This window comes from Oncorhynchus masou, chromosome 24 (genome assembly GCF_036934945.1).
Source record: "Oncorhynchus masou masou isolate Uvic2021 chromosome 24, UVic_Omas_1.1, whole genome shotgun sequence".
NCBI lineage: Eukaryota > Metazoa > Chordata > Actinopteri > Salmoniformes > Salmonidae > Oncorhynchus > Oncorhynchus masou.
Window position 1 is genome coordinate 58,904,535 of NC_088235.1, and position 27,173 is coordinate 58,931,707.

The following is a 27,173-nucleotide window of genomic DNA, read 5'->3' on the forward strand; positions in this document are numbered from 1 at the left end:
GGTCAACCTGGTATCATGTCGGACAACAAATCAATAGAGCTCCTAAATAAACCAGTTCACATTGATCTTATTAGTCACACTGATCGCAACACAAGTCTGCTGCTTCGACCAAATTAAACCACATAAATTTACCCTGCATTTTCCAAGCTGTGCCTTCTTCTTGCGGGCCTGTGGGTGGTTCTGTCCATCCTGGGACCTTCCCAGCAGGTCAGGAAAGGATAAGGGTTTGAGGGAACGAGAGCGGGGGGCGCGGGGGTAGCGGAAGGGATCCATCACCCTGAAGTCCCGCCGAACACGCACAGAGCAAAGAGAGCGGGAGCGATTTCGCCCATCTGAATGGATGCTGTTTACACCAATCATGATGACGGACCAATGAGAGCAGGGTCCAGAGGGTAAGAGTTTTTGGAGGGAGGGATAAAGCGAGATTGGTCGAAGGTTCTATGGATTTTGTATATGGCCTCTTTCAAAGCGTAACACCAAAACGTACAGGATTCAGTTGAAGATAGGAGAGAGAGAGAGAGAGAGAGATTACGACATAAATAAGTGGCTGTAAATAGAGAGGTCACTCTCCAGACAGACAGAGAGGCAAGACAGGCACTGTCACTGGTGGCTGACAACAGGGGTCTGTAGGTCTTACTAACAGCGCTTCACTGTTCCTTTGAGGAAACTACTGAGGAGGTTAACATGGGCTTCAAGCCCTCCTGGGGGACTCCAGTTCCTGCATAATGGATCCTTATGCATTCATTATGCATGTATGGCGAAACAGTGGTGTGCAACTGCAAATCCTTTAGCACCATTCCGTGTCAGGTCCATGAAGGTGGAAGTCTTTCTGGAAGGATGTCATGCAGTTGGCAACATGTTACGCAAGAGCTGGTGCATACATACAGTTCCACCATACATACAGTTCCAATGATACCCAAGAGAGTCACACACACACACACACCTACGCACTTACACACAAACACTCACAGGTGAACAACAACCCAGTTAGAGGCTGAAGGATGACTAAGACAATTGTAACAACCAGAGACAAGCAATTGAGTTCACATACACATCGGTCAGTGCGCACAAACACACACACACACTCCCAACACAGCGGAGTGCAGGCGGAGGGAGACAATTCCACCCACTCACTCACAGGCACAGCTGTCGAGGACAACCCTCAAACTGACGTCTTGTCACGTCTTCTGGGACCCAACAACATGTATCCAAGGCTTGACAATACAGATGTTGTGTCAAAAAATGCAGAATACAGATGTGGGAGAGAGGCAGGTGGACAGGCAGGTGGAGCTAGGACTATCCTGTTGCTGTCTAATAATGACAGTTTGGTGGCATGAGGATGAGGGACTGAACAGGTCCCCCCTCTCTCCCACTCTCTTTGTCCTCTCCGTTCCTGGACCCTCTCCTCTTCACAGGTTTGTCTTCAAACTTGTAAATGGTTTCCCACACATCCACTTATTTCGCCTCCGTATGAGTCAGTCTCTTATTTCCCTCTCAGAAAATCCTGAAAATATCTTCTGCGCTTCGCACTCCTTTTTCCTTCGTTTGCCTCACTCTTTTCAATGTTTTTCTATTTTCCTGTGTGCTGCAGATGAAGAAGCAGACAGAATCGCAGTGACAAAAGAAAGCTGACGATTAGGACCGAGAGTTCCCTCTCTCCTCCCTCTGTTCTCACTCACTCACTCTCTCTTTTCTTGCTCACCCCCCCCCAGTCTCTCTCTCTCTCTATGCGCATTTCTCTCCAGCTGAGCAACAAATCCCAGTCCATGTTTCTGTTCATATCCCTCCCTCCTTGAAGTGTCAATCATTTGCCTACATATCACCGTTCTCTTAAAATGCAGACTTCCTCACACCATTTCCACCAGTCTAACAGTGTAATAGAAATGAATGCTCAGTCTACAGTGCTGAGTGAAAGTCTACAGACCCCTTACAGAAACTGATTTTTTTTACTGCCAATTTACTCAAACTACTCCACATTCCCTGACGGTGACAAGCATACACATAACATGATGCTGCCACCACAATACTTGAAAATACAGAGAGTTTCACTCTGTGTTGTATTGGATTTGACCCAAACCTGAGGTTTTTTATGTATTTATTTGCAGTGTTGTCTTGACTGCAAACAGAATATATGATTCTAAGTTATTTTTTTCTCCACAGGCTTCCATCTTCTCACTTTGTCATACAGGCCAGTAATGTGGAGTGATTGGAATGTTATTAATCCTCTGTATTTTCAAGTATTGTAGTGGAAGCATTAAAGACACACCAAAATGGCTTCCAAGAGGGGTTGTTGAGTGATCCTGAATGGTCCAGTCTGCTTGAGGTCTGATTATTGCTGTTCATTAAGGATTTCCTAACCAAAGTTAATGAGCTTGAGCAATTTTGACAAAATCAATGGATACAGTGCATTCGAAAGTTATTCAGACCCCCTTGACTTTTTACACATTTTATTACGTTACAGCCTTATTCTAACATGGATTCAATTGTTATTTTCCTCAAATCGACACACAATACCCCATAATGACAAAGCAAAAACAGGCTTTTAGAAATCTTAGAAAATGTATATAAAAAAATACTTAAATATCACATTTACATAAGTATTCAGACCCTTTACTCAGTACTTTGTTGAAGCATCTTTGGCAGCGATTACAGCCTCGAGTCTTCTTGGTTATGACACTACAAGCTTGGCACACCTGTATTTGGCATGTTTCTCCCATTCTTCTCTGCAGATCCTCTCAAGCTCTGTCAGGTTGGATGGGGAGCGTCGCCTCACAGCTATTTTCAGGTCTCTCTCTCTCGAGATGTTTGATCGGGTTCAAGTCCGGCCCCTGGCTGGGCCACTCAATGAAATTCAGAGTCCCGAAGCCACTCCTGCGGTGTATTGACTGTGCGCTAAGGGTCCTGAGCTCTCTGGAGCAGGTTTTCATCAAGGATCTCTCTGTACTTTTCTCCGTTCACCTTTTCCTCGATCCTGACTAGTCCTCCAGTCCCTACCGCTCTAAAACATTTCCACAACATGATCCAATGTTATCCCTTTTTAGATCAAATTTGAAGACAGTGCAACAGGTGTGTAGACTTTCACTTGGCAATGTAGGCAGTGGTGTAAAGTACTTAAGTAAAAATACTTTAAAGTACCACAAGTAGGTTTTTACCAGAGATATGGACTCGAGTCACATGACTTGGACTTGAGTCAGACTCAAGTTACAAATAATGTGACTTGCAACTCGACTTTGACTTTAACACCAATGATCGCATTACCATTACAAGCGCATTACCATTACGCAACATTTCCTATTCATGAAAATCGCAAATGAAATTAAATAAATATATTCAAACACAAGCTTAGCCTTTTGTTAACAACACTGTCATCTCAGATTTTCAAAATATGCTTTTCAACAAAAGCTATACAAGCATTTGTGTAAGAGTATTGATAGCCTAGCATAGCATTAAGCCTAGCATTCAGCAGGCAACATTTTCACAAAAACAAGAAAAGCATTCAAATAAAATAATTTACCTTTGAAGAACTTCGGATGATTTCAATGACGAGACTCTCAGTTAGATAGCAAATGTTCATTTTTTCCAAAAAGATTATTTGTGTTGGCGAAATAGCTCCGTTTTGTTCATCACGTTTGGCTAAGAAAAAGACCAGAAAATGCAGTCACTACAACGCCAAACTTTTTTCCAAATTAGCTCCATAATATCGACAGAAACATGGCAAACGTTGTTTAGAATCAATCCTCAAGGTGTTTTTCACATATCTATTCGATAATATATCAGTCGTGACAGTTGGTTTCTCATCAGAAGCGAACGGAAAAATACTGCAGCTGGAGATTATGCAATAATTGCAACGGAGGACACCAAGCAACCACCTGGTAGATGTAGTCTCTTATGGTCAATCTTCCAATGATATGCCTACAAATACGTCACAATGCTGTCGACACCTTGGGGAAGCGACAGAAAGCCTAAGCTCATTCGTGGCCCTTTCACAGCCATATAAGGAGTCATTGGCATGAGGCGGTTTCAAAAAATGCGGCACTTCCTGATTGGAATTTTATCTGGGTTTCGCCTGTAACATCAGTTCTGTGCTACTCACAGACAATATCTTTGCAGTTTTGGAAACGTCAGAGTGTTTTCTTTCCAAAGCTGTCAATTATATGCATATTCGAGCATCTTTTCGTGACAAAATATATTGTTTTAAACGGGAACGTTTTTCATCCAAAAATGTAAATAGTGCACCCTATATCCAAGAAGTTTAAAAAAGTATGCAACGCATCAACTCTTCATTTAACGGATTACAGTTTGAATTGGGAAGTAGCCAATCAAATTGTGCCAGCTGAGAAAAAGTTGTGCGTGGCAGTGCAGAGGAATGTCAGCGGGTGAATTTAGATGGAGTCCTTGGAAAGATGATACCCCAAATTATTCGGATATAAAGACGAAAGCTGTATCAACGGATTGCAACTCGCAAAACATGTGGGAAGAAAATTACAGACGAAGGCGCAACAATTTCCAACTTCGATATTTGAAGCTGCACAAAGAACGGTAAGTTGTGGCTAATATAGTCGACAGCTATAGTGTAGTGATTAGTGTAGTGTCAACATCGCAGCCACTACCAGCTAGCCTACTCCAGCAGTACTGTATCATTTCAATCATTTTAGTCAATAAGATTCTTGCTACGTAAGCTTAACTTTCTGAACATTCGAGACGTGTAGTCCACTTGTCATTCCAATCTCCTTTGCATTAGCGTAGCCTCTTCTGTACCCTGTTAACTATGTGTCAATCTATCCCTGTTCTCTCCTCTCTGCACAGACCATACAAACGCTCCACACCGCGTGGCCGCGGCCACCCTAATCTGGTGGTCCCAGCGCGCACGACCCACGTGGAGTTCCTGGTCTCCGGTAGCCTCTGGAACTGCCGATCTGCGGCCAACAAGGCAGAGTTCATCTCAGCCTATGCCTCCCTCCAGTCCTCGACTTCCTGGCACTGACGGAAACATGGATCACCACAGATAACACTGCTACTCCTACTGCTCTCTCTTCGTCCGCCCACGTGTTCTCGCACACCCCGAGAGCTTCTGGTCAGCGGGGTGGTGGCACCGGGATCCTCATCTCTCCCAAGTGGTCATTCTCTCTCTCTCCCCTTACCCATCTATCTATTGCCTCCTTTGAATTCCATGCTGTCACAGTTACCAGCCCTTTCAAGCTTAACATTCTTATCATTTATCGCCCTCCAGGTTCCCTCGGAGAGTTCATCAATGAGCTTGATGCCTTGATAAGCTCCTTTCCTGAGGACGGCTCACCTCTCACAGTCCTGGGCGACTTTAACCTCCCCACGTCTACCTTTGACTCATTCCTCTCTGCCTCCTTCTTTCCACTCCTCTCCTCTTTTGACCTCACCCTCTCACCTTCCCCCTACTCACAAGGCAGGCAATACGCTCGACCTCATCTTTACTAGATGCTGTTCTTCCACTAACCTCACTGCAACTCCCCTCCAAGTCTCCGACCACTACCTTGTATCCTTTTCCCTCTCGCTCTCATCCAACACTTCCCACACTGCCCCTACTCGGATGGTATCGCGCCGTCCCAACCTTCGCTCTCTCTCCCCCGCTACTCTTTCCTCTTCCATCCTATCATCTCTTCCCTCTGCTCATACCTTCTCCAACCTTTCTCCTGACTCTGCCTCCTCAACCCTCCTCTCTTCCCTTTCTGCATCCTTTGACTCTCTATGTCCCCTATCCTCCAGGCCGGCTCGGTCCTCCCCTCCCGCTCCGTGGCTCGATGACTCATTGCGAGCTCACAGAACAGAGCTCCGGGCAGCCGAGCGGAAATGGAGGAAAACTCGCCTCCCTGCGGACCTGGCATCCTTTCACTCCCTCCTCTCTACATTTTCCTCCTCTGTCTCTGCTGCTAAAGCCACTTTCTACCACTCTAAATTCCAAGCATCTGCCTCTAACCCTAGGAAGCTCTTTGCCACCTTCTCCTCCCTCCTGAATCCTCCTCCCCCCCCCCCCTCCTCCCTCTCTGCAGATGACTTCGTCAACCATTTTGAAAAGAAGGTCGACGACATCCGATCCTCGTTTGCTAAGTCAAACGACACCGCTGGTTCTGCTCACACTGCCCTACCCTGTGCTCTGACCTCTTTCTCCCCTCTCTCTCCAGATGAAATCTCGCTTCTTGTGACGGCCGGCCGCCCAACAACCTGCCCGCTCGACCCTATCCCCTCCTCTCTCCTCCAGACCATTTCCGGGGACCTTCTCCCTTACCTCACCTCGCTCATCAACTCATCCCTGACCGCTGGCTACGTCCCTTCCGTCTTCAAGAGAGCGAGAGTTGCACCCCTTCTGAAAAAACCTACACTCGATCCCTCCGATGTCAACAACTACAGACCAGTATCCCTTCTTTCTTTTCTCTCCAAAACTCTTGAACGTGCCGTCCTTGGCCAGCTCTCCCGCTATCTCTCTCAGAATGACCTTCTTGATCCAAATCAGTCAGGTTTCAAGACTAGTCATTCAACTGAGACTGCTCTTCTCTGCATCACGGAGGCGCTCCGCACTGCTAAAGCTAACTCTCTCTCCTCTGCTCTCATCCTTCTAGACCTATCGGCTGCCTTCGATACTGTGAACCATCAGATCCTCCTCTCCACCCTCTCCGAGTTGGGCATCTCCGGCGCGGCCCACGCTTGGATTGCGTCCTACCTGACAGGTCGCTCCTACCAGGTGGCGTGGCGAGAATCTGTCTCCTCGCCACGCGCTCTCACCACTGGTGTCCCCCAGGGCTCTGTTCTAGGCCCTCTCCTATTCTCGCTATACACCAAGTCACTTGGCTCTGTCATAACCTCACATGGTCTCTCCTATCATTGCTATGCAGACGACACACAATTAATCTTCTCCTTTCCCCCTTCTGATGACCAGGTGGCGAATCGCATCTCTGCATGTCTGGCAGACATATCAGTGTGGATGACGGATCACCACCTCAAGCTGAACCTCGGCAAGACGGAGCTGCTCTTCCTCCCGGGGAAGGACTGCCCGTTCCATGATCTCGCCATCACGGTTGACAACTCCATTGTGTCCTCCTCCCAGAGCGCTAAGAACCTTGGCGTGATCCTGGACAACACCCTGTCGTTCTCAACCAACATCATGGCGGTGGCCCGTTCCTGTAGGTTCATGCTCTACAACATCCGCAGAGTACGACCCTGCCTCACACAGGAAGCGGCGCAGGTCCTAATCCAGGCACTTGTCATCTCCCGTCTGGATTACTGCAACTCGCTGTTGGCTGGGCTCCCTGCCTGTGCCATTAAACCCCTACAACTCATCCAGAACGCCGCAGCCCGTCTGGTGTTCAACCTTCCCAAGTTCTCTCACGTCACCCCGCTCCTCCGCTCTCTCCACTGGCTTCCAGTTGAAGCTCGCATCCGCTACAAGACCATGGTGCTTGCCTACGGAGCTGTGAGGGGAACGGCACCGCAGTACCTCCAGGCTCTGATCAGGCCCTACACCCAAGCAAGGGCACTGCGTTCATCCACCTCTGGCCTGCTCGCCTCCCTACCATTGAGGAAGTACAGTTCCCGCTCAGCCCAGTCAAAACTGTTCGCTGCTCTGGCCCCCCAATGGTGGAACAAACTCCCTCACGACGCCAGGACAGCGGAGTCAATCACCACCTTCCGGAGACACCTGAAACCCCACCTCTTCAAGGAATACCTAGGATAGGATAAGTAATCCTTCTCACCCCCCCTTAATGATTTAGATGCACTATTGTAAAGTGGCTGTTCCACTGGATGTCAGAAGGTGAATTCACCAATTTGTAAGTCGCTCTGGATAAGAGCGTCTGCTAAATGACTTAAATGTAAATGTCTTAAATGTCTATATATGCTATTACTTTACTAGTGTAGCATGTAGGTTAACATAACGTCAAATCAATGTGTCATGACTTCTTCCGACGGTAACTCCTCTCCCTGTTCGGGCGGCGCTCGGCGCTCGGCGTCGCCGGCTTACTAGCCGCTACCGATCCCTTTTTCCTTTTCTAGTTGTTTTGTCTGTGTTCCTTTTCACACCTGGTTTCAATTGCGTTTATTTCTCTGTGTATATAGGGCACCTGTTACCTGCCTTAATCCGTGCAGGATTAGACTTGTGTGTATTGCGCTCGATTGTATTTGATGTTTGTTGTTTTCACTATTACGCACGTGTATGTACAGTGTCGGAACTGTGTTTGTTGCTCCGTGTGTTTGCACGAGTTTCTGAGTATTCGAGAGCGTAGTTTTTGGGGGATTTTTGTCTGTGCCATTTTTGTATTGTTGGACTATATTATTAAACACGCTTCTCAGACATCCCTGCTCTCCTGCGCCTGACTCCTACACCTCTTACCGAGACGCATTGTATCACAGAATCCTGCACCAGATAATTATGGAGTCAGCAGGAGCAGACGCACTCCCAGGGTCCGTGGAGGAGCGAGTTCAACACCACACGGCGGTGTTACACTGACTGGGGACCGCCATGGATCAGGTGATGGCGACGATGGGGAGATGGGAGAGAGGTGGCCTTCCCACACCGTTATCAGCCACACCCCAACCAGTACCACTACCCTCTCCTTCATTGCCTGAGCACAGTGGGATTTGACTTTCCCTCCCGAGGGAGTACGACGGGACGGCGGCCGGGTGCCAGGGCTTCTTACTCCAGATGGACATACACCTGGCAACCGTTCGTCCGGCTCCTTTGGGGGGTGAGAGCGTGAACGCCCTCGACTCCTGCCTCGCAGGTAAAGCCCTGGAGTGGGCCAAGCGGTATGGAACGATCCTGACTCGGCGAGGGACCACTACCCAGAGTTCACCCGCCGCTTTCGGGCCGTGTTCAATCACCCACCTGAGGGTCGAGCGGCGGGTGAACGGCTATTCCATCTGAGGCAGGAGAGGAGGAGTGCTCAGGACTTTGCTCTAGAGTTTCGGACCTTGGCCGCTGGCGCGGAATGGAACGACAGGGCCTTGATCGATCACTATAGGTGTAGTTTGCGTGAGGATGTCGGTAGGGAGCTGGCCTGTAGAGACACCACCCTGTCCTTGGACCAATTGATCGACATGTCCATTCGGTTGGACAACTTGCTGGCGACCCGCGGACGTCCAGATCGGGCTCTGTCAGTTCCATCCCCCAGCTCCACCACTCCCACACACATGGAGCTAGGAGTTGCTTCAGCGAGGGCGACCGGAGGAGGGGGCCTTTCCTGTGCCAGCTGTGGTCGCAGAGGGCACACTGCTGACCGGTGCTGTGGGGGTCCCCCCGGGAGTCAAGACGCCAGGCCGAGCACTGCCCGGACACCTCAGGTGAGTCGGCACCAGGCTCACCCTGAGACCCCTGTTGGTCACATGTATGTATGGATTGTTTTTCCTGAATTTTCTCCTCTTTCCCGGCATAAGGCGCTAGTAGATTCAGGCGCGGCGGAAAATTTTATTGACCGCGGTTTAGCGAACAGGTTAGGGATTCCCCTTGTTCAGCTTGACAAACCCTTCCCAGTGCATGCCTTAGATAGCCGACCATTAGGGTCAGGGCTAGTCAGGGAGGCCACGGCTCCACTGGGTATGGTTACGCAGGAGGGTCATGAGGAGAGAATTAGTCTCTTCCTCATTGATTCTCCTGCGTTTCCGGTGGTGTTGGGGATCCCCTGGTTGGCCCGTCACAACCCCAGGATTTCGTGGCAACAGAGGGCTCTACAGGGGTGGTCGGAGGAGTGCTCAGGCATGTGTGTAGGAGTTTCCATCGGTGCTACAACGGTGGAGAGTCCAGACCAAGTCTCCACCGTGCACATTCCCTCAGAATATGCCGATTTGGCTATCGCCTTCTGTAAAAAGAAGTAGACCCAATTACCACCTCATTGACGAGGAGATTGTGCGATAAATCTGCTGATAGGCGCTGCACTTCCCAGGAGTCACGTGTATCCCCTGTCACAGGAGGAGACGGTGGCTATGGAGACATACATATCGGAATCTCTTGGGCAGGGGTTCATTTGGCCCTCCATCTCACCTGCCTCCTCAAGTTTCTTTTTTGTGAAGAAGAGGGAGGGAGGTCTGCGTCCGTGCATTGACTATAGAGGTCTAAATTCCATCACGGTGGGGTATAGTTACCCGCTACCTCTCATTGCCACGGCGATTGAGTCATTTCACGGAGCACGGTTTTTCACAAAACTGGATCTCAGGAGTGCATATAACTTGGTGCGTATCCGGGAGGGAGATGAGTGGAAGACAGCGTTTAGTACCACATCCGGCCATTATGAGTACCTCGTCATGCCGTACGGGTTGAAGAATGCTCCAGCAGTCTTCCAATATTTTGTGGATGAGATTCTCAGGAACCTGCACGGTCAGGGTGTGGTGGTTTACATCGATGATATTCTGGTCTATTCCGCTACACGTGTCGTGCATGTGTCTCTGGTGCGCAGGGTACTTGGGCGACTGTTGGAGCATGACCTGTACGTCAAGGCTGAGAAATGCTCGTTCTTACAACAGGCCGTCTTCTTCCTTGGGTATCGCATTTCCACATCGGAGTTGGTGATGGAGGATGACCGCATTGCAGCCGTGCCTATTTGGCCGACTCCAACCACGGTAAAGGAGGTGCAGCGGTTCTTAGGGTTTGCCAACTACTACCGGAGGTTTATCCGGGGTTTTGGGCAGGCGGCTGCTCCCATTACGTCACTGCTGAAGGGGGGCCCGACGCGTCTGGGGTGGTCGGCTGAGGCGGACAGGGCTTTTGGTCGCCTGAAGGCTCTGTTTACCTCTGCTCCCGTGCTGGCGCATCTGGACCCCTCTTTGGCATTCAAAGTGGAGGTGGATGCATCCGAGGCTGGGGTTGGAACCGTGCTCTCCCAGCGCTCGGGTGCGCCACCGAAGCTCCGCCCCTGTGCTTTCTTTTCTCGGAAGCTCAGCCCGGTGGAGCGAAACTATGACGTGGGGGATCGGGAGCTGCTAGCTGTTGTCAGAGCCCTGAAGGTGTGGAGACATTGTCTTGAGGGGGCCCAACACCCTTTTCCCATCTGGACTGACCACCGTAATCTAGAGTACATTCGGGCAGCGAGGAGACTGAACCCTCGTCAGGCAAGGTGGGCAATGTTTTTCACCCGATTTAGGTTCACCATCTCCTATAGTCCAGGCTCCCAGAACACTAAGGCAGACGCACTGTCCCGACTATATGATACGGAGGAGCGGGCCATTGATCCTGCGCCCATCCTCCCGGCTTCGTGTCTAGTGGCACCTGTGAGGTGGGAGGTGGACGCAGACATTGAGCGAGCATCGTGTGTTGAGCCTACTCCACCACAGTGTCCAGCGGGACGGGTGTATGTTCCGCTGGAGATTAGAGACAAGTTAATTTGGTGGGCTCACACGTCCCCCTCCTCTGGTCACCCGGGGATCGGTAGGACGGTGCGATGTCTTAGTGGGAAGTACTGGTGGTCCACTTTAGCCAAGGACGTGAGGGTTTATGTGTCCTCCTGCTCAGTGTGCGCTCAGTGCAAGGCTCCTAGGCACCTGCCCAGAGGGAAGTTACAACCCCTTCCCGTTCCACAGCGGCCTTGGTCACACCTGTCGGTTGACTTCTTGACCGATCTGCCACCATCACAGGGCAACACCACGATCCTGGTCGTTGTGGATTGGTTTTCTAAGTCCTGTCGTCTCCTCCCTTTGCCCGGTCTCCCTACAGCCCTACAGACTGCGGAGGCCCTGTTTACTCACGTCTTCCGGCACTACGGGGTGCCTGAGGATATCGTTTCTGATCGGGGTCCCCAGTTCACGTCCAGGGTGTGGAAGGCGTTCATGGAACGTTTGGGGGTCTCGGTCAGCCTAACCTCTGGGTTTCACCCCGAGAGTAATGGGCAGGTGGAAAGAGTGAACCGGGATGTGGGTAGGTTTCTGCGGTTGTATTGCCAGGACCGGCCAGGGGAGTGGGCGAAGTACATCCCCTGGGCAGAGATGGCCCAGAACTCACTTCGCCACTCCTCTACGAACCTGTCGCCCTTCCAATGTGTGTTGGGCTATCAGCCGGTCCTGGTACCATGGCATCAGAGCCAGACCGAGGCTCCTGTGGTGGACGATTGGGTGAGATGCTCAAGGGAAACCTGAGAGGCCGCCCACGGGTACCTTAAATGGGCCGAAGGGCGGCAGAAGGCCAGTGCCGGCCGCCACAGCAGCGAGGCCCGGGTGTACACACCGGGGGACCGGGTCTGGCTCTCGACCCGAAACCTGCCCCTCCACCTGCCCTGCCGGAAGCTGGGTCCGCGGTTTGTGGGGCCATTCAAAGTCCTTAGGAGAATAAACGAGGTGTGTTATAGGTTACAGCTCCCCCCGTATTACCTTATTAACCCCTCGTTTCATGTGTCTCTCCTCAGGCCGGTTGTGGCTGGTCCACTTCAAGAAGATGAGGTGCGGGAGGTCCCTCCGCCCCCCCATACTGGACTCGAGGTGTCGGGTGGGGTGTCTTCAGTACCTCGTGGACTGGGAGGGGTACGGTCCGGGTGAGAGATGCTGGGTGCCAGTGGAGGACGTACTGGATCCACCTCCATCCAGATCGCCCTGCGCCTCGTCCTCCGGGTCGTCCTCGAGACAGGCGTCGTCGCGCTGCGGCAGCCGCGCGTCGGGGGGGGGGGGTACTATCACGACTTCTACCAATGGTAACTCCTCTCCCAGTTCGGGCGTCGCCGGCTCACTAGCCGCTACCGGTCCCTTTTTCCTTTTCTAGATGTTTTGCCTGTGTTCCTGGTTTCAATTGCATTTATTTCTGTGTGTATATAGGGCACCTGTTACCTGCCTTAATTCGTGCAGGATTAGACTTGTGTGTATTGCGCTCGATTGTATTTGATGTTTGTTGTTTTCACTGTTATGCACGTGTATGTAAAGTGTCGGGAACTGTGTTTGTTCCTCCGTGCGTTTGCACGAGTTTCTGAGTATTCGAGAGCGTAGTTTTTTGGGGGGATTTTTGTCTGTGCCATTTTTGTATTGGTGGACTATATTATTAAACACGCTTCTCAGACATCCCTGCTCTCCTGCGCCTGACTCCTACACCTCTCACCGAGACGCATTGTATCACACAATGAGCCTCCACACAGTCAGTCAGTGCGGGAACGTGATCATTGCACCCAAGATTGAGCTAGAACTGGCTAGGCAGTTGGTAGCCTAAATCCTGCCTGATGTTACTGCTGCTCCTAAAACCATTGACATACGTTAGCCTACTGTAACCACACAGAGAGAGTGTGTGTGTGTTAAGGTTGGGCGATTGTGTACAAGCCTACATCGCCTGATTGCGCCCCATAGCGATCCTCGATAGTCAATCACTATTGGGGGGGGGGTCTTTCTCATGGCTACCCATGTATCCATGGAAATATAACAGTTATTTGGAAATATAACAATTATTTGGAAAGTAATAAATATATAGATATTTTTAAAAGCATTCATGATTTGCGTAAATGTAATATTACTCTATTACTCTTGTTAAAGATATGAAATGGTATCACATTTAGGACCCGAAACTCAAAGTTTAGGACTTGAGACTTGACTTGATACCTGTCGGTCTTGACTTGAGACTTGACTCGGACTTGCCTGTCTTGATTTGGGACTTGACTTGGGGCTTGAGTGCTAAGACTTGAGAGCTAAAACAATGACTTGGTCCCACCTCTAGTTTTTACTAGTTTTTTCTACTTATTTTTGACAACTATTACTTCACTACATTTGTAAAGAAAATAATATACCTTTTACTCCAAACATTTTCCCTGACACCCAAAAATACTTGTTACATTTTGAATGCTTAGCAGGACAGGAAAATGGCCCAATTTACACACTTATCAAAAGAACATCCCTGGGAATCCCTACTGCCTCTGATCTGGCAGACTCATTAAACACAAATGCTTCATTTGTAAAATATGTCTGTGTGTTGTAGTGGGCTATCTGTAAATTTAAATAAAAAAACAACACTTGTGCTGTCTGATTTGCTTAATATAAGCAATTTGAAATTATTTATACTTTTACTTTTGATACTTAAGTATATTTTTGCAATTACATTTACTTTTGATACTTAAGTATATTTAAAACCAAATATTTAGACTTTTACTCAAGTAGTATTTAACTGGGTGACTTCACTTTTACTTGAGTCATTTTCTATTAGGGTATCTTTACTTTTACTCAAGTATGAACATTTGTTATTTTTTCCATCACTGACTGTAGGTAGAAGTAGGACACAATGGTGCCTTTATAATACAGTAATTCATAGTCTGCATTACAGATACTTCTACTAAATTGTGGCCTGAGATGTTAAGCTGTACAAATAAAGGACAGAAAATGATCACCTATGGTATGAGCAATGTATAGAACATAATGTAATACCATTACTAAACAAATCTATATACAGAGGTTTACATACACCTCAGGCAAATACATTTAAACTCAGTTTTTCACAATTTCTGACATTTAATCCTTGTAAAAAAATTCCCTGTTTTAGCTCAGTTAGGATCACCACTTTATTTTAAGAATGTGAAATATCAGAATAATAGTAGAGAGAATGATTTATTTCAGCTTTAATTTCTTTCATAACATTCCCAGGTGGGTCAGAAGTTTACATACACTCAATTAGTATTTGGTAGCATTGCCTTTAAATTGTTTAACTTGGGTCAAACGTTTCAGGTAGCCTTCCACAAGCTTCCCACAATAAGCTGGGTGAATTTTGCCCCATTCCTCCTGACAGATATGGTGTAACTGAGTCAGGTTTGTAGGCCTCCTTGCTCGCACACGCTTTTCAGTTCTGCCCATAAATTTTCTATAGGATTGAGGTCAGGGCTTTGTGATGGCCATTCCAATACCTTGACTTGTTGCCCTTAAGCCATTTCGCCACAACTTTGGAAGTATGCTTGGGGTCAATTGTCCATTTGGAAAACCCATTTGCGACCAAGCATTACAGTTTTTTTCGATTGCTAAACGACAGTGGGCACAACTGGAGTCACATGTGCAAAACTCTAACTACAGTCTGCACTACCAACAGTCACCTGAGCTAAACAGTTCACATCACCTGCAAAACTCATTCCAAGCAACACAACTCTTAACACATGGCTCAAACACGCTCAGTGCAGCCAAACACTATGCACAACCCTCACTGAGATAACACACACTGTCACTCAGAACACACTGAGAGTAAAAACACTAGCATCAAACACCAATACAGAAAATACAAACTTTTCATCTTTACAGTTTGAACAATTTCAGTGACTTCATACAAAGTAATATTTTCTTCAAAGAAAAGAGTGACATTCTTTCACATGATTTATTACAATTTTTAGAACATAACAATTCTTTAAGGTAAATGAAAATTAGCAGTTTGCTTCAATAGTCTGTAGTAATTTACGGAATTACAGTAATGAGAAAAAAAAGGTAGAAACTAAAAGTACATACTGTAATTCGAACAAATAATTGAGGGGCTAATCCTGCCTCTCTCTAGCATCGGGCCACAGGTTTTCTTCAACATCACATCTAATGTTTTCTCTTGCCATGCACCTGGGGAAGAAACTTCTGGAGTGCCTTATCCATCCCTGGCAGTCCTCTGGACTCGTGTCCTCACATCCGGCACGCATGGCTTCCAAAAGAGACATTTGGTCATGTGGGTGGTGACCAAACACTTTCCACCTCCAGGCAGAGAAAAACTCTGAGGAAGGGTGAATATGCAGGCAGGTACAAAACCATAAATCTGTGATGTGCTGCAAACCAATCTGTGACTGCTGCAGAGTGGTGAAAAGCAACGTTATCGCAAACTATGACAAAAACCTGGGGGTTTCCTACTGGCTCCCCCTGTTCTGCTGGCACTAGCTGAGCATAGAGCTGTTATAGGAAAGCTATAAGCCTTTCTGTGTTGTATGGGCCAATGAGTGGTGTGTTGAGAAGCAAACCATCAGTGGCCATTGCAGCACACATGGTGATATTTCCCCCCCTTTGGCCTGGAACCTCCACAGTGGCCCTTTTACCTATAACATTCCTTCCTCTGCGCCGTGTTTTGGCAAGGTTAAATCCAGCTTCATCGATAAATACAAATGAATGTGGTCTTTCCAGTGCTTCCACCTCCATTACTCTCTGAAAAACAGTAAGTGCACAGTTTTACTGTAGAAATGCTAGTGTTTTTTTACTGTAAATATTTTGTATAGCTGTGTACGTAACCTCAGACGTCTTACCTGGACATATTGGTATCTTTGCTCTTTTACCCGTTCACTGTTTCTCTCGAATGGTACAGTGTATAACTGTTTCATTGTAACTTGGTGTTTCTTTAGGACTCGAGCAATAGTTGTTGTGCTGACAGAATTAACATTTTCAAATATATCATTATCAGCCAGCACTGTATCTTGAATCTCCTGCAGTTTTATTGCATTGTTGACAACAACCATGTCAACAATAGCATTTTCCTGCGCATCTGAAAATATTTTTCCTCTTCCCCCTGTTGGGGGCAGCCTTTGGGTCCTGTTGTAAAAATATATTTTACAGTCAAACTTACTGTAATATATATCTGTGTAAATATTCTATAATTGCAATACAAAATAGATTCCTGTAATGTTTTCATTTACTGTAAGGATGTAACTCTCACCTGTTTGTATGATGGAAAATTCTCATTACAGATGCCACTGTGGATCTTTGCTGATTGAGTTGCACCCTCAACCCTGCCTCTCTCAATGAGAGACCATGGTTCACGACATGGTCTATAAGTGTAGCCCTTATTTCATCTGAAATAACAGCTCTTTGTCTTCTTTGTCTTCCTCCACGCATCCGCCCTCTCCCTGCCACCCTTCTCCCTCCACGAACCCATCTTCCTTGTTCCATTTACAAAATGAGTCTTTCTGAGCTCTACCTATATATACTGTAATATGTGTGTGTGTTCACTAACAAGTCTAAAACAAGACACCTGCTTAGCCTTTCAGCTGAAATTGCAATCAGCAGTGTTTGAAAGGCACAAGGCTGAAATCTATTCCGTTTTGAATGTGTGGTTCACAGTTTTGACAGCAGTGTGTTAGCATTTGAACAAAGTGCTGTAAATCCACAGTGTTGTGCAGGTTGTGGTTAAAGTCATGGGATAAGTGTGTAGAGTTTTGAAAACTGTGTTCAAGCAATGAAAAACGAACTAGAGTTTGGTCCACATGAACTGCTGCTGTGCAGACTGTAGTTAAGAGTTTTGCACATGTGACTCCAGTTGTGTCCACTGTCGTTTAGCAATCGAAAAAAACTGTAACTTCCTGACTGATGTCTTGAGATGTAGTTTCAATATATCCACATAATTTTCCTACCACATGATGCCATCTATTTTGTGAAGTGCACTAGTCCCTCCTGCAGCAAAGTACACACCTCCACAACATGCTGCCACCCCCGTGCTTCACGTTTGGGATGGTGTTCTTCGGCTTACAAGTCTCCCCCTTTTTCCTCAAAATATAACAATGGTCATTATGGCCAAACAGATCGATTTTTGTTTCGTCAGACCATAGGAAATTTCTCTAAGAAGTACAATCTTTGTCCCCATGTGCAGTTGCAAACCGTAGTCTGGCTTTTTTTATGGCAGTTTTGGAATCAGTGGTTTCTTCCTTGCTGAGCGGCCTTTCAGGTTATGTCGATATAGTACTCGTTTTACTGTGGATAAAGATACTTTTTTTACATGTTTCCTCCACCATCTTCACAAGGTCCTTTGCAGTTGTTCTGGGATTGATTTGCACTTTTCGCACCAAAGTACGTTCATCTCTAGGAGACAGAACGCGTCTCCTTCCTGAGCGGTATGACGGCTGCGTGGTCCCATGGTGTTTATACTTGCGTACTATTGTTTGTACAGATGAACGTGGTACCTTCAGGCATTTGGAAATTGCTCTCAAGGATGTACCAGACTTTTGGAGGTCTACAATTATTTTTCTGAGGTCTTGGCTGATTTCTTTAGATTTTCCCATGATGTCAATCATGTTTGAAGGTAGGCCTTGAAATACATCCACAGGCATACCTCCAATTGACTCAAATTATGTAAATTAGCCTATCAGAAGCTTCTAAAGCCATGACATCATTTTCTGGAATTTTCTAAGCTGTTTAAAGGCACAGTCAACTTAGTGTATGTAAACGTCTGACCCACAGAACTTGTGACACAGTGAATTATAAGTGAAATAATATGTCTGTAAACAATTGTTGGAAAAATGACTTGTGTTGTGCATAAAGTAGATGTCCTAACCGACTTAAATTAACAGGAAATTTGTGGAGTGGTTGAATAACGAGCTTTAATGACTCCAACCTAAGTGTATGTAAACTTCCGACTTCAACTGTATACACCTAAAGAGTCAAACTCCAAATTTGATATCTAACATTTCCAGGTCACTGAGGAAAATAATCTTCCGTCTGAGCCTCCCTCAATCTGGTAATGGCTAAAAATAATTCCAGGGTGGTGGTACCGTACTAGCGTTTGTACTGTGCAGAGTAGAAGACAAACAACATGTTCATACTCAAAAGGAGGCGGTTTAGTTTGACTAACATAAATAAGATGTATCATTTTATGATACTCATAATCATCAAGTGGCCTCCTCTCTCTCCCTCTGTCTGTCCCTATTACTTCCACTCACTCACTCACTCACTCACTCACTCACTCACTCACTCACTCACTCACTCACTCACTCACTCACTCTCGGTTTGTCAGATAGTTCTAGATCCCAGATGCCTTATAAGCTTCAGTGCTTCCCTGAGTTCTGCAGATTTACTTAAACCTGACCTCCTTTCAGGCACACCTCCCTACACAGTCACATGGCACCTCTCCACTGGGAAGGAGAGGAGCAGCAGTTCACCATTTCTTAAAACCCACACTGCAATCTGTCTCTGTTTGTGTCTGTGTGTGTCTCTGCGCGTGTGTGTGTCTCTGCGTGTGTGTGTGTCTCTGCGTGTGTGTGTGTCTCTGCGTGTGTGTCTCTGCGTGTGTGTGTGTGTCTCTCTGCGTGTGTGTGTCTCTGCGTGTGTCTGCGTGTGTGTCTCTGCGTGTGTGTGTGTGCTCGTCTGTGTCTCTGTGTGTGTGTGTGTGCGCGTCTGTCTGTCTGTCTGTCTGTCTGTCTGTCTGTCTCTGTGTGTGTGAGTGTGTGTGAGTGTGTGTCTGTGCCTCTGTGTGTGTGTGTGCCTCTGTGTGTGTGTGTGTGCCTCTGTGTGTGTGTGTGTCTCTGTGTGTGTGTGTGTGTGTGTGTGCCTCTGTGTGTGTGTGTGTGTCTGTGTGTGTGTGTCTCAGTGTGTGTGTGTGTGTGTGTGTGTCTCAGTGTGTGTGTGTGTGTGTGTCTCAGTGTGTGTGTGTGTGTGTGTGTGTGTGTCTCAGTGTGTGTGTGTGTGTGTGTGTGTGTGTGTGTGTGTGTGTGTCTCAGTGTGTGTGTGTGTGTGTGTGTGTGTGTGTTGGTCCTGTGGGATAATAGGGAGTTGACAAGCATACAGAGGTCCTATTTCATCCACCCCAAAATGAAAGGAAGCAGCTGTCTTAACAGAGAATGACAGGGGATGAACCACAAAGGAGTTTGTCTGTTGACAGGGCTTTACATCTTACCTTAAAACAGTTTTTGTCGAGTCAAATTGCTGTGCCACAGGCCTTCCGAGTGGCGCAGCGGTCTAAGGCACTGCATCGCAGTGTTGCGGCATCATTACCGGTCGGGAGTCCCATAGGGCAGCGCACAATTGTCCCAGCGTTGTCCTAGTTAGGGGAAGAGTTTGTCCGGGGGCGGGTTGCTTGGCTCATCACGCTATAGCGACTCCTTGTGACGGTCCGGGTGCCTGCAGGCTGACCACGGTCATCAGTTTAACGGTGTTTCCTCCGACACATTGGTGCAGCTGGCTTCCGGGTTAAGAGAGCGGGTGTTAAGATGTGCAGTTTGGCGTGTCAGGTTTCGGAGGACATATGACTTGACCTTCGCCTCTCCCGAGCCCGATGGGGTGTTGCAGAGACGAGACAAGATCAGAATCCCGAAATTGGGGCAAAAAACTAACTAACTGTTTTACAAACAGATCTCATTACTGTATTACTATTATTATTATTTTTTAATTATACCGATGTCACAAATGTATCATTTGTACATTTAAAAAAAATATTTATTTAACAGTTATTTGTGACATTCGACTGTGTAAACCTAGCAGTACTTATTTCTCTGAGAGTGAGGCGGATATATAGCGTTTTGCGGAAAAAAAAACATGATTATTTGTCTCTCTGAAAAGTAACCATCAAGTGATACATTTTTTTTTAAATGCATGTGTCACTGAACAGCTTGATAGTGAAAAAAACACACCAATCTCTTTCAAAAGTTCTTTAAATGATAATAATTTACCAACATTTCTGAAAATTGATATACAGCTTTTTGGAATAAAACTGAAGCAAAGTGAACCTCTCCACTTTAACGAGTTGTGCTGTGCAGCGCAGCAACAGAGAACTACGCCCTTGACGCTCAGATAATTTCTTGGGGAAACGTACACCACACTGTCTGCATTAACATACCTGCATAATCACTACCCAAGAGACACAGCAACATTACTCATACCTTACACAAAATACTGACAATTAAGTTATGAAAATAGAGGATATGGAGAAGAATATGGAGAGAAAGAGAGAGAAACATAGAAAGAGAGAAAAGGGTGGAAGCAGAAAGCAAGGAAGACAGTGATTTGTAACGCCTTGTATGATAATACCATGACAAAACGCTCAACACAGCAGGGGTTACCATGTGACAGCCAAATTCCCATTTACTTAGATTCCTGTCCTCCCTCTCACCCGTCGCCAGTAATTTACCATATGAGCCCTGCCCCACTGACTACTGTTCTGTAGCAGCCTCCTCTCTGCACCAATAGACACCGCCTGTTGACTTGGACAATCTCTCTGTGCTGCTTTAATAACCCTTACAGACCAGCGCAAAGACCCTCCATTACAGAGGGCGAGATGGATGATGAAAGACATGGATGGATGATGAAAAACATGGATGGATGAAGAGATGGATATAGGAAATTGGTCGGTCTGTTGTGAAAGATCGTGACACACAAGCGATTGTGGATCGTGACACACAAGCGATTGTGGAGCGTTCCATAATATTTCATGGAGCACTCAGCTGTGATATGAATAGTTAACTGAGAGAGCCTGAGGAGGAACACAGCTTGGCCACCTTTGTGGGCTGCAGGCAGCTGGGCTGAGCTCCCACAGAGGTAGGTGGAACAGAGATAGGAACACCATAGACGGAGAGCAGAGGAGCAATAGAGAGCAGAGGAGCAGAGGAGCAATAGATAGAGGGGGAGCGATAGATAGATAGAGGGAGAGAGAGAGAGAGAGAGAGAGAGAGAGAGAGAAACCTGATAAATAAAATGGAGGACAAGCGAAGAATACAGGCAGGCAGATGGAAAATTATCTGCCATGGGGTGACATGATACGTAACAGAATGAGAGAGAGAGAGACTGTAATAAACACAGAGACATGGAGGGAGGGAGAGATGAAAACAAGGGAGTGGGAGGTGATGCTGTTCACAGGAGCGAGGCAGAGAGTGGAAGGACAAGAGGAAGGAGAGCGAGTGGGAGGAAAAACATGTTGGCTCTCTCTCTCTGATCTATACAATATGGCTCTGTTCACACAACAGCTCAGAGGTGGTCAACAGACCAGAAACCCCCTAGAGTCAGAAACCCCTTCCACTATAACAGGAAGGAAATATATCATGCTGGATCATGCCTGTAAACACACACTATCTGCGGCACAGGAGGTTGGTGGCATCTTAATTGGGGAGGACAGTCTAGTGGTAATGGCTGGAGCAGAATCAGTGGAATGGTATCAAACACATGGATTTCATGTGTTTGAGTCCATTCCATTTGCTCTGTTCCGGCCATTATTATGGTACCATCCTCCCCTCAGCAGTGGAGGCTGCTGAGGGTGAGAAATGTTTATGTCTCCCTTTAGGACATGCCTCTCTCAATATCATCTGATCAGTGGTGCAAGTTACTCTGACGTCAACAATACACTCTCTGGAAAACCCGGAACCCGATTCATGGATATCAAGAGATCATGTGGTCAAATAGAGGTCTTGCAGCCGAAAGAAGTGTCCCACTGTACGCATGTGGTTGTATGCACATGGTTCGACACATCTATATTGTTTCTACAGTATGTTTGATCTAATTCAACACACCTTGAGCAGTTCCTTGGGAAAATCCTTTCCGTTGTTTAGCCCTTCCAGGTTGCTGATGAACTGCAGGACGGACATTTTCTTGCCGATATTCTGAGGAGGGAGAAAGGGGCACCTTCACTCGCACTGTCTCCTTAAGGGCCCCTCTAGGAAAAACCACCGCTGTATATGTTATAGGGTATATATCACATTGTTTTAATGGTCTTTCTTTTCGACCAGAGAACTTTAAGCTCTTTACCTACATTTCAACATGAGCCCTCCACAGCTCTCTAGCCCCTGGCTCCCACACAGGTACTCACATGGCCATGCAGGTCTGTGTTGAGCAGCATCAGGGCACAGGTCAGGGTGTGGACACTGTCTGGAGCAGGGAGAAAGAGAGATGTTTCAGTGAGTTCTCGTGCAGTATCAGTGAAAGAGTCCTTTTGGCTCCTACTGGTAATGTGTCTGCTACGTTGACACCTTGGAACGGACACTCGTCCCCGTCTTACCTTCAGAAGGTATTGCATTGGGGTTGCATTGTAGATATCTCCTAGAGAAGTGGGCCAGCACTCGCTCTCTCTCCTGTGTCTCTCCCATGAGGGCAAACTCCCTCAGGAAGGCTCTGTGGATGCCATACAGCATTGTGAGTGTTCAATATTCATTGGTGGGGGGTGGGGGGGAATGACTAGGTCATTGTGCTACATGTTTAACCATTTCCACTGAAAGATATCTTACCTTAGCGCTTGGTCAATAGTAAGGCCTAAAAAGTTGAAGTAACTGAGGTATTCTTCTCCCACCATCCGACTGAATTCATTACTGCAAAAAGACACACACACACACACACACACACACACACACACACACACACACACACACACACACACACACACACACACACACACACACACACACACACACACACACAACACACACACACAAACACACACTTACTGTGCATGAAAGGTAAACAAAAGACAAAGGCAGAGAAAAGTGAACAGCTACCTGGCCTATGTACAACCGGTCCCAAATCACTACCTATCCTTATCTTGGCCCTAACCCCTCAACGATAGCATATCTGAGGGGTCTGGATAGTTATATGCAATGTAATGGTAAAGATTCCGCTTCCACCTAATAGATCTGCAAACATTGAATGGTAAGGACCCAAGGGAGGGCTATAGCTCGAATTGGGACCAGCTGGTACTGCTCCAGTATACTCACTTCTTGCTCAGGTGCCTGGCCACGTCAGACTTCCTGAAGCCGTCCAGGTTGAAGAGGCGTTTGGCTAGGCGCTTAGCAGCCTGCAGGTCAGCCTTGTTGCCGTTGGCCAGGGCCTCGGTGCTGCCCAGGGCTAAGCGCTCGCCCACGTCCTGCTGTGGGAGCGGGTCTGGAGCCCAGTGGCCTGGCTTCTCCCTGACAGACGACAAGAGGAGAGATGATGCTGTTATAGCACTATTATAACAGGTAGCTGGGTAACAAACTAGTAGACCAGAAACGTTAGGTTCTGTTTCAAATGTAACTGTATTACATTTCACCAGCTGAATAAGGAAGAACAAGAACAGGGCAACAGTAAAATCATACTGTTGTCAAAATTGGCACACAGTAAAGCAGATGGTTGTCACTGGAAGGTGCCATATTTATATTAAAAACAAAATAAACTGTTTTAAGTGAGAAGTAGGCATTGGTCTGAAGCCAAAAGAGAAAGGAAATTCACATGAGCACCACAATGCCTACTTTACACATGCTCTACCAAGGTTTTCCATCACACAGCTTTGACCTACAGGGCCTTCAGAAAGTATTCACGCCCCTTAACTTTGTCTACATTATATTGTGTTACAGCCAGAATTTGAAATTGATTAAATTTAGATTTTGTGTCACTGGCCTACACACACACACAACACCCCATAATGTCAAGGTTGAATTGTTTGATGGCTGCATCATGTTATGGATATGCTTGTCATCAGCAAGGACTGGGGAGTTTTTCTATGATAAAAATAAATGGAATAGAGTTAAGCACAGACAAAATCCTAGATGAAAACCTGGTTCAGTCTGCTTTCCAACAGACATTGGGAGACAAATGCACCTTTCTGCAGGACAATAACCTAAAATACAAGGCCAAATATACACTCGAATTACTTACCAGTGTTCCTGAGTGGCCTAGTTACAGTTTTGACTTTAAAAAAAAATTGGCTTGAAAATCTATGGCAAGACTTGAAAATGGCTGTCTTGCAATGATCAAAAACCAACTTGACAGAGCTTTAAGAATTTTAAAAATAATAATGTGCAAATATTGTACAATCCTGGTGTGCAAAGCTATTAGTCTTACCCAGAAAGACTAACGGCTGTGATCGCTGCCAAAGGTGATTCTAACATGTGCGTGAATACTTATGTAAATGAGATATTTCTGTATTTCATTTTCAATAAATTAGAAAAAATGTCTAAACATGTTTTTACTTTGTCATTATGGGGTATTGTGTGTAGATGGGTGAGAAAGAAAAAATATATAATATATTTTGAATTCAGGCTGTAACAACAAAACATGGAATAAGTTAAGTTAAGGGGTATGAATACCTTCTGAAGGCACTGTACTACAGTAGCTATGTTGGTCTATTGTACGTTAAACGTGTTGGCAGGTAGCTTAGGATTAAAACCTTCTCAAACTGCCTAATTCATACTCTTCGTGGAGATGCTCCCACAATAACTTGGTTTGTACTGCATACAAGGTAAAGTATTGGATTCTTTACACACACTAAACGAAGACATTATCCACTGCTTTTGTACTTACAAGACCATCAGGCTTGATTGAGTGAGCTGTTGTCTTAGTAATGTGGTGCCTGTCTGTATTTCTTAATTTTAATAATATCTGTCAAAATATTTCATAATATATTTTTGGGGTCAGTCGGTGCCCAACATAACTACAGGTGGTGGTGTTACATTTTTTATTTAATTTTATTTCACCTTCATTTAACCAGGTAGGCTAGTTGAGAGCAAGTTCTCATTTGCAACTGCGGCCTGGCGAAAATAAAGCATTGCAATTCAACACATACAACAACACAGAGTTACACATGAAATAAACAAAACATACAGTCAATAATACAGTAGAAAAATAAGTCTATATACAATGTGAGCAAATGAAGTGAGATAAGGGAGGTAGAGGCAAAAAAAAACATGGTGGCGAGGTAAATACAATATAGCAAGTAAAACACTGGAATGGTAGATTTGGAAGAATGTGCAAAGTAGAAATAGAAATAATGGGGTGCAAAGGAGCAAAATAAATAAATAAATACAGTAGGGGAGAGGTAGATGTTTGGGATAAATTATAGATGGGCTATGTACAGGTGCAGTAATCTGTGAGCTCCTCTGACAGCTGGTGCTTAAAGCTTATGAGGGAGATAAGTGTTTCCAGCTTCAGAGATTTTTGCAGTTAGTTCCAGTCATTTGGAAGCAGAGAACTGGAAGGAAAAACGACCAAAGGAAGAATTGGCTTTGGGGGTGACCAGTGAGATATACCTGCTGGAGTGCATGCTACGAGTGGGTGCTACTATGGTGACCAGTGAGATAAGGTGAGGCTTTACCTAGCAGAGACTTGTGGATAACATGTAACCAGTGGATTTGGCGACGAGTATGAAGCGAGGGCCAACCAACGAGAGTGTACAGGTCGCAATGATAGGTAGTGTATGGGGCTTTGGCGACAAAATGGATGGCACTGAGTTTTGGAGGCTATTTTATAGATTACATCACCGAAGTCTAGGATCGGTAGGATGGTCAGTTTTACGAGGGTATGTTTGGCAGCATGAGTGAAGGATGCTTTGTTGTGATAAAGGAAGCCGATTCTAGATTTAATTTTGGATTGGAGATGCTTAAAACCTCTTGATACTACCCATCCCGTATCCGGGATCGTGAATACAGCCTCAGGCTCAATAGCATAACACAACGTTAACGATTTCTGAAAATCGCAAATGAAATGAAAATAATATGCCTGCTCTCAAGCTTAGCCTTTTCTTAACAACACTGTCATCTCAGATTTTCAAAATGTGCTTTTGAACCATAGAAATTGACTAATTTGTGTAAGAGTATGCAAAGCTAGCATAGCATTTTGAGTAGCATTTAGCACGCAACATTTTCACAAAAACCAGATAACCAAATAAATAAAATAATTTACCTTTGAAGAGCTTCTGATGTTTTCAATGAGGAGACTCTCAGTTACATACCAAATGCGCAGTTTTTCCTGAAAGCGTCTGTGTGTAGGAGAAATCGTTCCGTTTTCTACATTGCGTCTGGCTACCGAAACGAACCGAAAATTCAGTCACCTACAACGTAAAACTTTTTCCGGATTAACTACATAATATCGATCAATCGAAACATGGCAAACGTTGTTTGGAATCAATCCTCAAGGTGTTTTTTCACATATCTCTTCATTGATATGCAGTTCGTGGAAGCTTGCTTTCCTCTCTGTATCGCATGGAAAAATACTGGCAGGTGACTTTGCGCACCAATTTCAGAGGCGCAGGACACCAGGCGGACACCTGGTAAATGTGGTCTCTTATGGTCAATCTTCCAATGATCTGCCTACAAATACGTCACAATGCTGCAGACACCTTGGGGAAACGACAGAAAGGGCAGGCTCATTCCTCTCGCATTCACAGCCATATAAGGAGACAATGGAAAACAGAGCCTCAAAAATCCTTGTCATTTCCTGGGTGCCATCTCATCTTGGTTTTGCCTGAAGCTCACGTTCTAGGGCACGCACAGAGAATATCTTGGTATTTCTGGACACGTCAGAGTGTTTTCTTTCGAATGCTATCAATTATATGCATAGTCGAGCATCTTTTTGTGATAAAATATCTTGTTTAAAACAGGAACGTTTTTCATCCAAAAATGAAATAGCGCCCCCATAGATGTAAGAGGTTAAGCATGTCCCAGTTTAGGTCACCTAGTAGCACGAGCTCTGAAGATAAATGGGGGGGCAATCAATTCACATATAGTATCGAGGGCACAGCTGGTGGCAGAGGAAGGTCGATAGCAAGTGGCAACAGTGAGATACTTCTTTCTGGAAAGGTACATTTTTTGAAG

At 46.2% G+C, this 27,173-nt stretch overlaps 1 protein-coding gene across 3 annotated transcripts in view; it reads right to left on the bottom strand.

Moving 5' to 3' along the window:
* The window catches only part of LOC135512391 (PH and SEC7 domain-containing protein 1-like), a 45,427-nt gene that overhangs the window by 6,801 nt on the left and 11,453 nt on the right, over positions 1 to 27,173 (bottom strand). Inside the window, exons 2-6 of one of the 3 annotated variants that reach the window (XM_064934390.1) lie at positions 23,322 to 23,513; positions 22,839 to 22,919; positions 22,613 to 22,725; positions 22,424 to 22,482; positions 22,128 to 22,217 (exon numbers count right to left, since the gene is read on the bottom strand). In XM_064934390.1, coding sequence (XP_064790462.1) covers positions 22,128 to 22,217; positions 22,424 to 22,482; positions 22,613 to 22,725; positions 22,839 to 22,919; positions 23,322 to 23,513 — 535 coding nt within the window. Of the gene's footprint in view, positions 1 to 132; positions 1,676 to 22,127; positions 22,218 to 22,423; positions 22,483 to 22,612; positions 22,726 to 22,838; positions 22,920 to 23,321; positions 23,514 to 27,173 lie in introns of those variants that run through there. The other 2 variants (XM_064934392.1, XM_064934391.1) reach the window with 2 other exon arrangements.